Source organism: Piliocolobus tephrosceles, chromosome 2, assembly GCF_002776525.5.
Source record: "Piliocolobus tephrosceles isolate RC106 chromosome 2, ASM277652v3, whole genome shotgun sequence".
Taxonomy (NCBI): Eukaryota; Metazoa; Chordata; class Mammalia; order Primates; family Cercopithecidae; genus Piliocolobus; species Piliocolobus tephrosceles.
Genome location: NC_045435.1, coordinates 139,438,495 through 139,451,065, shown reverse-complemented (window position 1 = coordinate 139,451,065; position 12,571 = coordinate 139,438,495). Strand labels below are relative to the sequence as shown.

The 12,571-nt window shown below is 34.7% G+C and overlaps 1 protein-coding gene across 2 annotated transcripts in view; it reads left to right on the top strand.

The window, feature by feature from the left end:
- ZCWPW2 (zinc finger CW-type and PWWP domain containing 2) overlaps positions 1-12,571 on the top strand; it is a 143,622-nt gene that overhangs the window by 95,150 nt on the left and 35,901 nt on the right. Inside the window, exon 5 of one of the 2 annotated variants that reach the window (XM_023207230.2) lies at positions 6,625-6,742. The exons of the other annotated variant lie outside the window; for it this stretch is intronic. Coding sequence (XP_023062998.2) covers positions 6,625-6,742 — 118 coding nt within the window. The remainder of the gene's footprint in view (positions 1-6,624; positions 6,743-12,571) is intronic. 2 annotated transcript variants of the gene reach the window in all.

Below are 12,571 nucleotides of genomic sequence, written 5' to 3'. Positions count from 1 at the left end.
TTTACATTAGCTGCATAAAAAATAAAATATCTAGGAATTATCTCAACCAAAAAACTGAAAATTTTCTGCAATGAAAACTGTAAAACAATGATGCAAGAAATTGAAGAGGATAAAAATAAATGGAAACATATTTCATGTTTATGGATTGTAAGAATCAATATTGTTAAAATGTCCATACTATCCAAAGCAATCTACAGATTCAGTGCAATCCCTATGAAAATACCAATGACATCCTTCACAGAAATAGAGAAAAAGAATCCTAATATTTATATGGAACCACAAAAGTCTCAGAATAGCCAAAGCTATCCTAAGCAAAAGGAACAAAACTGAAGAAATCACATTACCTGACTTCAAATTATACTATAGAGCTATAGTAACAAAAATGGTATGGTAATGGCATGAAAGCAGACACATAGACCAGTGGAACAGAACAGAGAACCCAGAAATAAATCCATGCATCTACAATGAGCTCATTTTTGACAAAGGTGCCAAGAACATACATTAGGAAAAGAACAGTCTACAATAAATGGTGCTGGGAAAACTGGATATACATATGCAGTAGAAAAACTAGAACCTTATCTCTTGCCATATATGAAAATCAAATCAAAATGGATTAAAGACTAAAATCTAAGACCTCAAACTATGAAACTACTGCAAGCAAACTTTGGAGAAACTTACCAGGACATCAGTCTTGGCAAAGATTCCTTGAGTAATACTCCACAAGCACAGGCAACCAAAGCAAAAGTGGACAAGTAGGATAACATCAAGTTAAAAGCTTCTGCACAACGAATGAAACAATCAACAAAGTGAAGAGACAGCCCACAGAATGGGAATAAATATTTGCAAACTACCCATTCAACAAGGGACTAATAACCAGAATACATAAGAAGCTCAAACAGCTCTCTAGGAAAAAAAAAAAAATCTAATAATCCAATATAAAAAATGGGCAAACGATTTGAATAGGCATTTCTCAAAAGAAGACATACAAATGACAAACAGGCATATGAAAAGGTGCTCAACATCATTGATCACCAGAGAGGCAAATTAAAACTACAATGAGATATTATTTTACCCCAGATAAAATAGCTTATATCCAAAAGACAGGCAATAACAAATGCTGGTGAGGATGTGGAGAAAAGGAAATCCTTGTACAGTGTTGGTGGGAGTATAAATTAGTACAACCACTATGGAGAATACTTTGGAAATTCATCAAAAACTAAAAGTAGGCTGGGTACAGTGGCTCATGCCTGTAATCCCAGCATTCTGGGAGGCCAAGGTGGGTGTATCACTTGAGGTCAGGAGTTCAAGAGCAGCCTGCGTAACTTGGCAAACCCCATCTCTACTAAAAATACAAAAGTTGGCCAGGCATGATGGTGCATGCCTGTAATCCCAGCTACTTGGGAGACTGAGGCAGGAGAATTGCTTGAACCCAGGAGGCGGAGGCTGCACTGGGCCGAAATCATGCCACTGCATTCCAGTCTGGGTGACAGAGTAACACTTTGTCACAAAAATAAATAAATAGAGCTACTATATGATCCAACCATCCCACTTCTATGTATATACCCAAAAGAAAGGAAATCGGTTTATTGAAGAGATAATCTGCACTCTAATGTTTATTGTAGCATTGTTCACAATAGCCAAGATTTGGATGCAACCTAAGGGTCTATCAGTATATGAATGGTTAAACAAAACATGGATCATGCCATGAGGTACTATTCAGCTATGAAAAAGAATGAGATCCAATCATTTGCAACAACATGGATGGAACTGGAGGTCATTACGTTAAGTGAAATAAGCACAGAAAGATAAACTTTGCATTTTCTCACTTATTTGTAGGAGCTAAAAATTAAAAGAGTTGAACTCATGGATATCAGGAGTACAAGGTTGGTTAACGGGCTGGGAAGGGTAGTGAAGTGTCAGGGGGATGTGGAGATGGTTAATGAGTACAAAAAATAGAAAGAATGAACAAGACCCAGTATTTTCTAGCACAAAAGGGTGACAATAATTAAAAATATTTAATTGTACATTTAAAAATTACTAAAGAGTATAACTGGATTGTTTGTAACACAAAAGATAAATGCTAGAGGTGTTAGCTATCACATTTATCCTGATCTGATTATTACACATTACATGCCTGTATCAAAATATCTTACGTAACCCATAAGTATATACACCTACTATGTACCTACAAAAATTAAAAATTAATAAAAAAAAAGATTGGTAAAGATGTCAAAGCTTGGAACAGAAGTGTTCTGCAAGGTGTGGGGAAATATATTGAATATATTTCTGTGGCACTGTAAACTTTGACCTCCTTATTCAAAAGTGATTTCACAGTAGCCTCCAAAATTTAAAATATACGTACATTAAAACTGTAATTTTATGTCTTGGAACTTATCTTTCAGTATACTCTCAAATGGACAAAATGACGTATGGAAAAAATGTTTTTGTTTCAGCCTTGCTTCCAATAGCGTATTAGGAACAACCTAAGTGTCCATCACTTGAGCATTGTCAAATGCGTGCACACACACATTTGTGTATGTGTATGTGTTTGTAATTCCTAAAGTTTATCTGCAGGTAAGTTTTCTGTCCTGAATTTTCATATCCAACTGCTACTTGACATCTCCACCTCGATGTCATAATTATCTTCCTCTTGGGTTTTGAGAAGTCTAGTGTCAGTATGTGCGGACTCATTTTTTTTTTTTTTTTTTTTTTTTTTTGAGACGGAATCTCGCTTTGTCTCCAGGCTGGAGTGCAGTGGCACGATCTCCGCTCACTGCAACCTTCGCCTCCCGGGCTCAAGCAATTCAGCTGCCTCAGCTTCCCGAGCAGCTGGGACTACAGGCACATGCCACAATGCCCGGCTAACTTTTTTTTTTTCTTTCTTTTTCCTTTTTTTTTAGTAGAGGCGGGGTTTCACCATGTTGCCTAAGCAGGTCTCGAACTCCTGAGCTCAGGTAACCTGTCCAACTCTCAGACTCCCAACCTAGCCTCCCAAAGTGCTAGGAGTATCCGCATGAGCCGCCGCGCCCGGCCCCGAACTCTCTTGATCTTTCTCCTAATCCTTTATTGACAGCCTGCTTCATCTCAGTAGAGAGCAGATTCCATCCTTTCGCCCGCTGGGTTTCAAAGTCCTAGAGTAATCCTCCGTTTTTCTCCCAAAACCAGTTTTCAAGTGGTCAGGAAGTGCTTTTTGCTCTATCATCAAATTATATCCAGAGCCCTAATACTTTTTATCACGGTAACTTACTGCCCTGGTCCACACTGCCATCATTTCTTGCATAAATTATTGCAATAGGCTCCTAACTAATTGTCCTGCTTCTATACTTGCCTCTGTATAGCCTTTCCTCATCAAAGCAATCAGAATGATTTCTTTAAAAACAGGAATTTAAATCAAATATTAATTTTATGCTCAGAACTCTGCCATAGTGTCTATTTCACTCAAAGTAATAGCCAAAGACCCTACAATGGCTTGCAAAGGCCTTGATGATGTGGCCCTTGTTAATTTTCTGCAATCATTCTCTCTTCATCGTTTAGACTCAGCTACCCTGGATTCTTTGATACTTCTTGAATATACATGTACTCTCCCACATTAGAGGATTTTTTTCTCTACCTGGAGTATGTTTTCCTTGGATATATATGTGGGTAACTTCCTGTCCTCCTTCAGGGAGATCATGGCCTGAATTCACCTTTTTGATCAGAGTTACCTTGATCACTCATTACCCATCCAGACTTTGCCTTACATTTTATTACAGAGCACCTATCACCTCTATCACCTCTTACACTATAGCCTTATGTTTTATGCTTGTAATAGATTGTCTCTTCTCATAGGTTAGAATGTAAGCTTTGTCTGTTTTCTTCAATGATAGATCCTGAGAGTCTAGAATATGTTGAATCAATAAATTCAGCAATCTTCAAGAAAATTTAAAAAATCAATTATATATAACTATTCATAACATTAACTATATATTTATATAAGTTATAGAAATATATGATGTTATATAAATTATATAATTATATAAATATATATCTCTGGAAGACTGTAAAAGCAACTAGTAACAGTAATTTTGGGAGAGGTAGTACCTGGGATGGGAAGGAAGGCACATTCCATATTGTGAGAATTTGCACTTTATCACTTCTTCAATTAAAAAAAAGGAATTTAAAAATACAAAGCACAGTTGAGCCTAATTTGGAAATTAAAATTCTTCGTAAAATAGATCCTTAGTTTTTTGAGTTCCTTAGGAGGTTTTAATTTGTATTACCACTAGGTGGCACATGCCTACTGATAAGTTCAAAGATTCCCAGCCACAAGTGTTAAACCTTTCGGTTCCCCTAAGTCATCAAAGTTTATTTTAGCTATATGGCACTGATTTTTCTCAAGAATTTTCTTTAACTATTTTCTTATACTATTTTTGTAGGGCAGCAGTCTCCAACCTTTTTGGCACCAGGGACCGGTTTCATGGAAGACAATTTTTCCATAGACTGGGGGAGGAAGGGGGGTGGTTTTGGGATGATTTAAGTGCATTACATTTATTGTGCACTTTATTTCTATTATTATTACATTGTAATAAATAATGAAATAGTTATATAACTCACCATAATGTAGAATCAGTGAAAGCACTGAGCTTGTTTTCCTCCATCTAGAGGGTCCCATCCGGAGGTGATGGGAGACAATGACAGATCCTCAGGCATTAGATTCTTATAGGGAGCACACAACCTAGATCCCTCCCACGTGCAGTTCACAATAGAGTTCATGTTCCTATGAGAATCTAATGCCTCAGCTGCCCTGACAGGAGGTGGAGCTCAGGCAGTAATGCTTGTTCGTCCCCCATTCCCCTCTTGCTGTGCTGCCCAGTTCCTCACCGATCACGGACTAGTGCTGGTCTGACCCCCGCTTTAGGGAATATTATAGGAACTGTTCCTACACCATTGCTATATACAGAATAGTATGGGAACTGTTTTGTGCTATAAGCTTTAAAGTGATTTTTCACTATAATTTCTAATTTAATTTTATAACATTTGACTTGCAGAAATGTCAAATCTGTGAAGGCTAGCTTAGACATTCTTAAAATAATTTAAAATTTCCAGTATTTAATGAATTGTATCTGTCTCTTTTCATCTGTTTCCTATGAAATAACTTACTTAATAAATGAAATTCATAGATTATGTGTCCAAAAGTAAATTTTTGTTTGATCCTATTGTTTCATTGCTTTTATGTCAAGTTAATCTGTGCCCAGGACCAAAAGCAATTTATCAGCCTCTTTCTGAATACTTTATATAATATACCATGAAGTATAGGCAAATGGGTACTGTGGAGGATGCAAAGATGAAATGTTATTTATTGCCTCCATCTTCACGGACCTTTCATTTTATGGGTAGTGATGTCATGAACACAAATAACTATAATAGAAGTCAGAAAGTAGTAAATCAGTAAATGAAAGTATTATGTGTAGTGGGAGCGCAGACTTGATATTAATTCAGGGACTCTAAGAGTATGGTGACATTTGAGAAGAGCTTTAAATGTATAGTTTAATTCTCTGAATTAATTCAATATGGGTCTTATATAGATTTACACTTCTGTGAAAAGGGTGAATTATACAACTGAGAGAAAAATATAATCTTTATAGATAGGTGATAATTATAGGTTAATAAAATAAATAGCCATATTCCTTTGGCTAGTAAAGTATTTTGAATAAAATGAAAATGATGGCATGCATTTTATAAATATAACATTTAAAAACATTATACAAATCTTTTTTGCTGAGTTTTAAAATAACACTGAAAACATTATTGGACTAGGTCAATTTAATATTTATTTTTGACCCAGATTTTTTTTCATTTTGTTTTTCTTTTTAAAATATATTTTTTGTAAACTAAATATGTATTTAGAAAATGTACTGTATCCAAGTAAAATAACTTATTGAATTCTTATTATGCCATGAAACTATAATCTATTATTTTATTTCATACTCATGAAACCTTATGATGTATGTAGTGTTATCATTCATATTTTTTAGATAAACTAGGGCACAAAGTTTAAGAAACTTGTATGCATATGTTAATATCTGCTGTAACACTAAAACTAGATGTAAATATAATTTCTTTTTATTTTATTTTATTTTATTTTATTTTTGAGACAGAGTCTTACTCTGTCACCCAGACTGGAGTGCAATGGCACAATCTTACATCACTGCAACATCTGCCTCCCAGGTTCAATCTATTCTCCTACCTCAGCCTCCCAAGTAGCTGGAATTTACAGGCATGAGCCACTGCACCCTGCCAAATTAATTTTCTTCTAATAAGAAACTTGCTTTTCAATTTGTACCACTTTAGTATAATTGCTATGTTGTTTAAAAAGAAATCAGCGTTATTCTTATTAAATCTATTAATATTAACTACTTTGTTATGTAGCGAACCAAACATCTGACCCTTTGACTATTAAATTGCAAAATTTTCACAATTTTGCTGAATTCTAAAATAATAATAAAATAATAATTAGATACCAAAGTCTAAGAAATATACTATACAATGCTCCAAATTAGATTTTGTTCCAGCTTAATCAGTGGATTTTAAAACAAAGTTATATATTTAAAAAAGAATTTTATTCTTTTTTCTGTATTTATATAGCCAGAAAAATGTAAGAATAAAAAGAAGTGGTATAAAAGTGCACTTCAAGAAGCATATCTACTCTATGGATATTCTCATGAGCAAAGACTGGAAATGTGCTGCCTATCAAAACAACAAGGTATATCAATATTTTTTCTTTATTACTCCAAAATAAGGATTTATCCAAATGCATGTTTTCCAAAATATGTTTGCTCATTCAAAAATCTGTCTCTTTCTGTTCATAGGAAATAGTATGTCATTGTTTATTGGAAAATTATTTTTATATAAATGAATAGCATATATTTTGTCCCCTAAAACAATTTTCAATGACTAAACATACACTCTATTTAAATGCAGGAGTTCTTGTTAGCACTTTTGTTATCTTCTTTACTTTTAGACTGTCTACAGATCCCCTTGTGTATTTCAAAGGCATATATTTCACAATGGGAACCATAGCTTTAAATGTATTCCTGGCATTAAAATTTTACTTGGATATGCTATATTATTACAGAACAAAGTATTTTCAAAATGTTGCATTTTAAAATAAGTTCAGGGCAGGAATAGAAGATAAACTTCAACTTTCAAAAAAATTAGGTGAAAAATTGTGATAATATTTCAGGTTATTTTCAAAGAAAGTTTTATTGAATTCTCAATACCGTGGTGTATAGTTAGCTTTTTAAATGAAACCATTTGAAAGATTATAGTAGGTTTGATTATTTTTGTATATATTTAACTTTTAAGTTCAGAGGTACATGTGCAGGCTTGTTATATAGGTAAACTTGTGTCATGGGGATGTGTTATAAAGATATTTCATAACCCAGGTATTAAATCTAGTACACATTAGTTATTTTTCCTGATCCTTTTCCTCCTCCCACCTTCCACCCTCTGATAAACCCCAGTGTGTGTTGTTCTTCTCTATGTGCCAATTTATTCTTATCAATTAGCTCCCACTTATAGGTGAGAACATGCAGTATTTGGTTTTGTTCCTGCATTAGTTTGCTAAGGCTAATGGCATCCAGCTCCATCCATGTCCCTGCAAAGGACTGATCTCATTCTTTTCTATGGCCGCATAGTATTCCATGGTGTACAGGTAGCATATGTTCTTTATTACAGTGTACAGGTACCACGTTTTCTTTACCACATTTTCTTTATCCACATTTTCTTTATACCGTTAATGGGCATTTAGTTTGAGTTATTGTCTTTGCTATTGTGAATAGTGTTGAACACACATGTGCAAGTGTCTTTATAATAGAATGATTTATATTCCTTTGGGTATATACCCAGTAATGAGATTGCTGGGTTGAGTGGTATTTCTGCCCTAGGTCTTTGAGCAATCACCACACTGTCTTCCACAATGGCTGAACTAATTTACACTCCCACCAACAGTGTATAAGCATTCCTTTTTCTCCTCAACCTCACCACCATCTGTTATTTTTTGACTTTTTAATAGTAGCCATTCTGACTAGTGTGAGATGGTATCTCATTGTGATTTTGATTTACATTTCTCTAATGATCAGTGATGTTGAACTTTTTTTCATATGTAGGTTGGTCATATGTATGTCTTCTTTTGAAAATTGTTAGTTTGTGTCCTTTGCCCACTTTTTAATTGTTTTTTTTTTTTTTTTTTTTGTGAACTTGTTTAAGTTCCCTATAGATGGTGGGTATTAGACCTTTGTCAGATGCATAGATTGCAAAAATTTTCTTCCATTCAGTAAGTTCTCTGCTCACTCTGTTGATAGTTTCTATTACTGCACTCTTTAGTTAAATTAGATCCCATTTGTAAATTTTTGCTGTGTTCCAGTTGCTTTTGGTGACTTCATTGTGAAATCTTTGCCCATGCCTATGTCCTGAATGGTATTGCCTGGGTTGTCTTCCAGGGTTTTTATAGTTTTGGGTTTTACATTTAAGTCTTTAATCCATCTTGAGTTAATTTTTGTATATGGTATAAGGAAGTGGGGCAGGGTCCAGTTTCAATTTTCTGCATATGGCTAGCCAGTTCTCTCAGCACCATTTATTAAGTAGGGAATCCTTTCCTCATTTTTTTTTTTTAATTTTTTTTTAGACAGAGTCTTGCCCTGTCTCCCAGGCTGGAGTGCAACGGTGCGATCTCAGCTCACTGCAAGCTCCACCTCCCGGGTTCAAGCGATTCTCCTGCCTCAGCCTCCCAAGTAGTTGGGATTACAGGCACATGCCACCATGCCCGGCTAATTTTTTGTATCTTTAGTAGAGACAGAGTTTCACCATGTTGGCCAGGCTGGTCTTGAACTTCCCATTGCTTGTTTTTGTCAGGTTTGTTGAAGATCAGATAGTTGTAGGCATGTGGCCTTATTTCTGAGTTCTTTATTCTGTTCCATTGATCTATGGATATGACACATTTTTAACTCTAAAAAGAAGATGATTGCCACATAAAATGATAAAATTTATTCATTTATTTATTTATTTAGATGGAGTCTCACTCTGTTGCCCAGGCTGGAGTGCAGGGATGCAATCTTGGCTCACCGCAAGCTCCGCCTCCTAGGTTCTAGCAATTCTCCTGCCTCAGCCTCCGGAGTAGCTGGGATTACAGATGCCCGCCACCATGCCCAGCTAATTTTTGTATTATCAGTAGAGACGAGGTTTCCCCATATTGGCCAGGTTGGTCTCGAACTCCTGAACTCAGGTGGTCCATCCGCCTTGGCCTCCCAAAGTGCTGGGATCATAGGCATGAGATAGTTTTTATTAAACTTAAATATGTTTAAATTGCTTTCTGCTTAGTGATTATAATCATTTAATATTTTATAAGCCCCTTTTTGTCTTTATTACCTTAAGTTCTAAACAGATTACTCTATGGATAGAAGGATCCGGACTTTGATGCTGACTGAATTTTAAAGTAGCAATGATTTTTTTTCTCCTTTGGAAAACTTTAATTTATATTTACAAAAAAAATGTATATGTGAAAAGATTTTATTTGAGAAAAAATTTAAATTTCAACCCAGCCACCTAAGTTTAGGATTTAAAGCAAATAAGTAGGTTTGAAAAGAGTGGAAAAAGAATGACAAATACACTACTCAGGTTTACTCTGAGACCATGAGAAGAGACATTTATTACTACAAATGCAATTTTATTCCTGTGCTGAAAATATAATGTCTCTGTTTATTAGCAATAAAGGTTGAACTCACTGTATTGTCACAAATACAATTTTATGCCTTGCACAGACTATACATTTTTGTTATTTAATCACAAAAGCCTTTTAGACATTTAATTTTTTGAACATTAATAGCTTTAAGTAATATAGTCATTTACTTTTTAAACTTATATCTATTTCTCATGAGGAGTAGACTTGCACTCTCAATTAGTGGTGGGTCCTTTGACATTCTTGCTTGTCCGGAGACTCTGAAGAAGGATTATTTCTGATTGGTTTTGCAGAAATAGCTCATTTTCTTACTGAAAGTGTGATTATTTTTACATGCAGAGTTTTATGTAATTCAGCCTGATTATTGAGAGCCATATGCCTAACAGCTTTCATTTTGTCTCTTAAGTAGCCAAAATGGAGGGGCATGAACTTTTAGGACTTCAGAATTCCAGGAGTTTAGTATTTGCAGTAACCGGCTCATAATTCACTATTCTCTGTCTCCAAAATAGTCATGTAATCCTTGTGTCTGCTTAGCATCCAGTGTAGATTCTGGTAAAGTATTCAGCTTCTTTCTGTATTCAAAAGTAGTTTGAGAGATAAGTAGCCACCGTTTAGATATTTCACCAAAGATGAATAACTTAGCAGTAATCCACTTTTTAACCCAGCAACTTTAAAGGTTTCTTCACCTAACAATTTATTTTTCCAACCTAGAAATAAATTACCCCAATATTTAGCCTATAGTCTTCCTACCATGCAGAAATTGGTATAGTATTTTATCTGATGCAACTCTCTCATTGTTGAAATATGCAGGATCTTTAAATATTTGTAAATTTTTTAAAAAATATAACTTTAAATATAACCCAATCAGATTGTAACAGTCTCACTCTCATAATTTAGTTGTTCTGTTTTTGTTGTATTTATTACTACTACTGTAACTAAGTAATTCTGCTGGGGCTAGAAAATTTTTTATCTTATATAGAAACATTCATTTTAATTATACTTCTAAAAATAAATAGACCATTATCCATAGAATGATGATTAATCTTAATAAAGATTAAGACTTTCTTACATGCTCTTCATTTTAGAATTGATGTCCTTATTTCTAACTTTTTCCCAGAATTATTTATATTGTAAAAAAATTGACTTGATTTTTTAGAGCAGTTTTAAGTTCACAGAAAATTGAGTGGAAAGTACAGAGAGTTCCCATATATCTCCTCCCCACAGCCCCTAAACACACAACCTCCCCCACTATCAACATCGCATACCATGAGATCTATTTGTTACAATTGAAGCTATACTGACACGTCATTATCACCCAAAGTCCTTAGTTTACATTAGGGTTTACACTTGCTGTTATACATTCTGTGGGTTTGGAGAAATGTATAATGACCTGTATCCACCATTGTAGTGTCATGTAGAGTAGTTTCACTGCTCTAAAAATCCAAGGGTCAAAGAGTCAGATGTTTGGTTCGCTTCCATATTGGGTTGGCTATTCTGGGTCTTTTGCCTTTCCACATACATTTTAGAATCAGTTTGTTGATTTCACAAGATAACGTGCTGGCATTTTTATTGGGATTGTGTTGAACCTATCTATATATTAAGTTGGGAAGAACTGGCATCTTGACAATATTGAGTCTTTTTATCAATGAACATGGAATATCTTCAAGTTTATTCAGTTCTTTTTTGATTTATTTTATCAGAGTTTGGTAGTTTTCCTCATTTAGATCTTGTACTTTTGTTTTAGATTTATGCTTAACTAATTCACTTTGAGGTTTGCCAGTGTAAATTCTAATGTGTTTTCATTTCAAATTCTACTTGTTTGGTACTGGTATGTCAGAAATCTATTTATTTTTGCATATTAACCTTGTATCCTGCAACCTTGCTATAATCTATTATTAATTACAGGATTTTTTTGTCTGTTCTTTTCGATTTACTACATAGACAATCATATTATGTGCAAAGAGACTTTTATTTCTTCTTTCCCAATCTATATACCTTTTATTTTCATTTCTTGTCTTACTGCGTTATCTAGGAATTCCAGTACAGTATTGAGAAGAGTGGTGAGCGAGAAAACCCTTGACTTGTTCTTCATCTTAGCGTGACAGCTTCTAGCTTGTTACCATTAAATATGATACTAGCTTTAGATATTTTGTAAATGCTCTTTATGAAGCTAAGGAAGTTCCCCTGTCTTCCTTGTTTCCTGAGGTTTTCTTTTTTCTTCTTTATGCTATTAATGCGATTGATTAAATTAATTGGTTTCCAATTTTTGAACTACCTTGCATTGAATGAGTTAGAAAGTATTTTCTCTGCTTATATCTTCTGGAAAAGGTTATGGAGAATTGGCATAATTTCTTCCTATGTGTTTGATAGCATTCACCAGTGAACCCATCTGGGCTTGCTGCTTTTTGTTTTGGAAGGTTATTATATTGATTCAATTTCTTTAATAGTATAGGTCTATTCAGATTGCCTGTTTCTTTTTGTGAGAATTTTAGCAGAGTGTCTCTTTCAAGAAATTGGTCCATTTCATCTAGGTTATAAAATTTGTGGGCATAGAGTTGTTCATAATGTTCCTTTACTTTCTTTTAATGCCCATGGGATTTGTTATAATGTCTACCTCTTTCATTTCTAATATTAGTAATATGTGCCCACCTGCCTCTCTCCCTTTCCTCCTTCCTTCCTGTCTCTCTCCTTCCCTTCCTTCCTTCCTTTTTTCCTTCCTTCTTGCCTTCCTGCCTGCCTTCCTGTCTTCTTGTCTTCCTTCCTTCCTGTCTTCCTGTCTTCCTTCCTTCTTGTCTTCCTTCCTTCTCTCTCCTTCCTTCCTTCCTTCCTTCCTTCCTTCCTTCCTTCCTTCCTTCC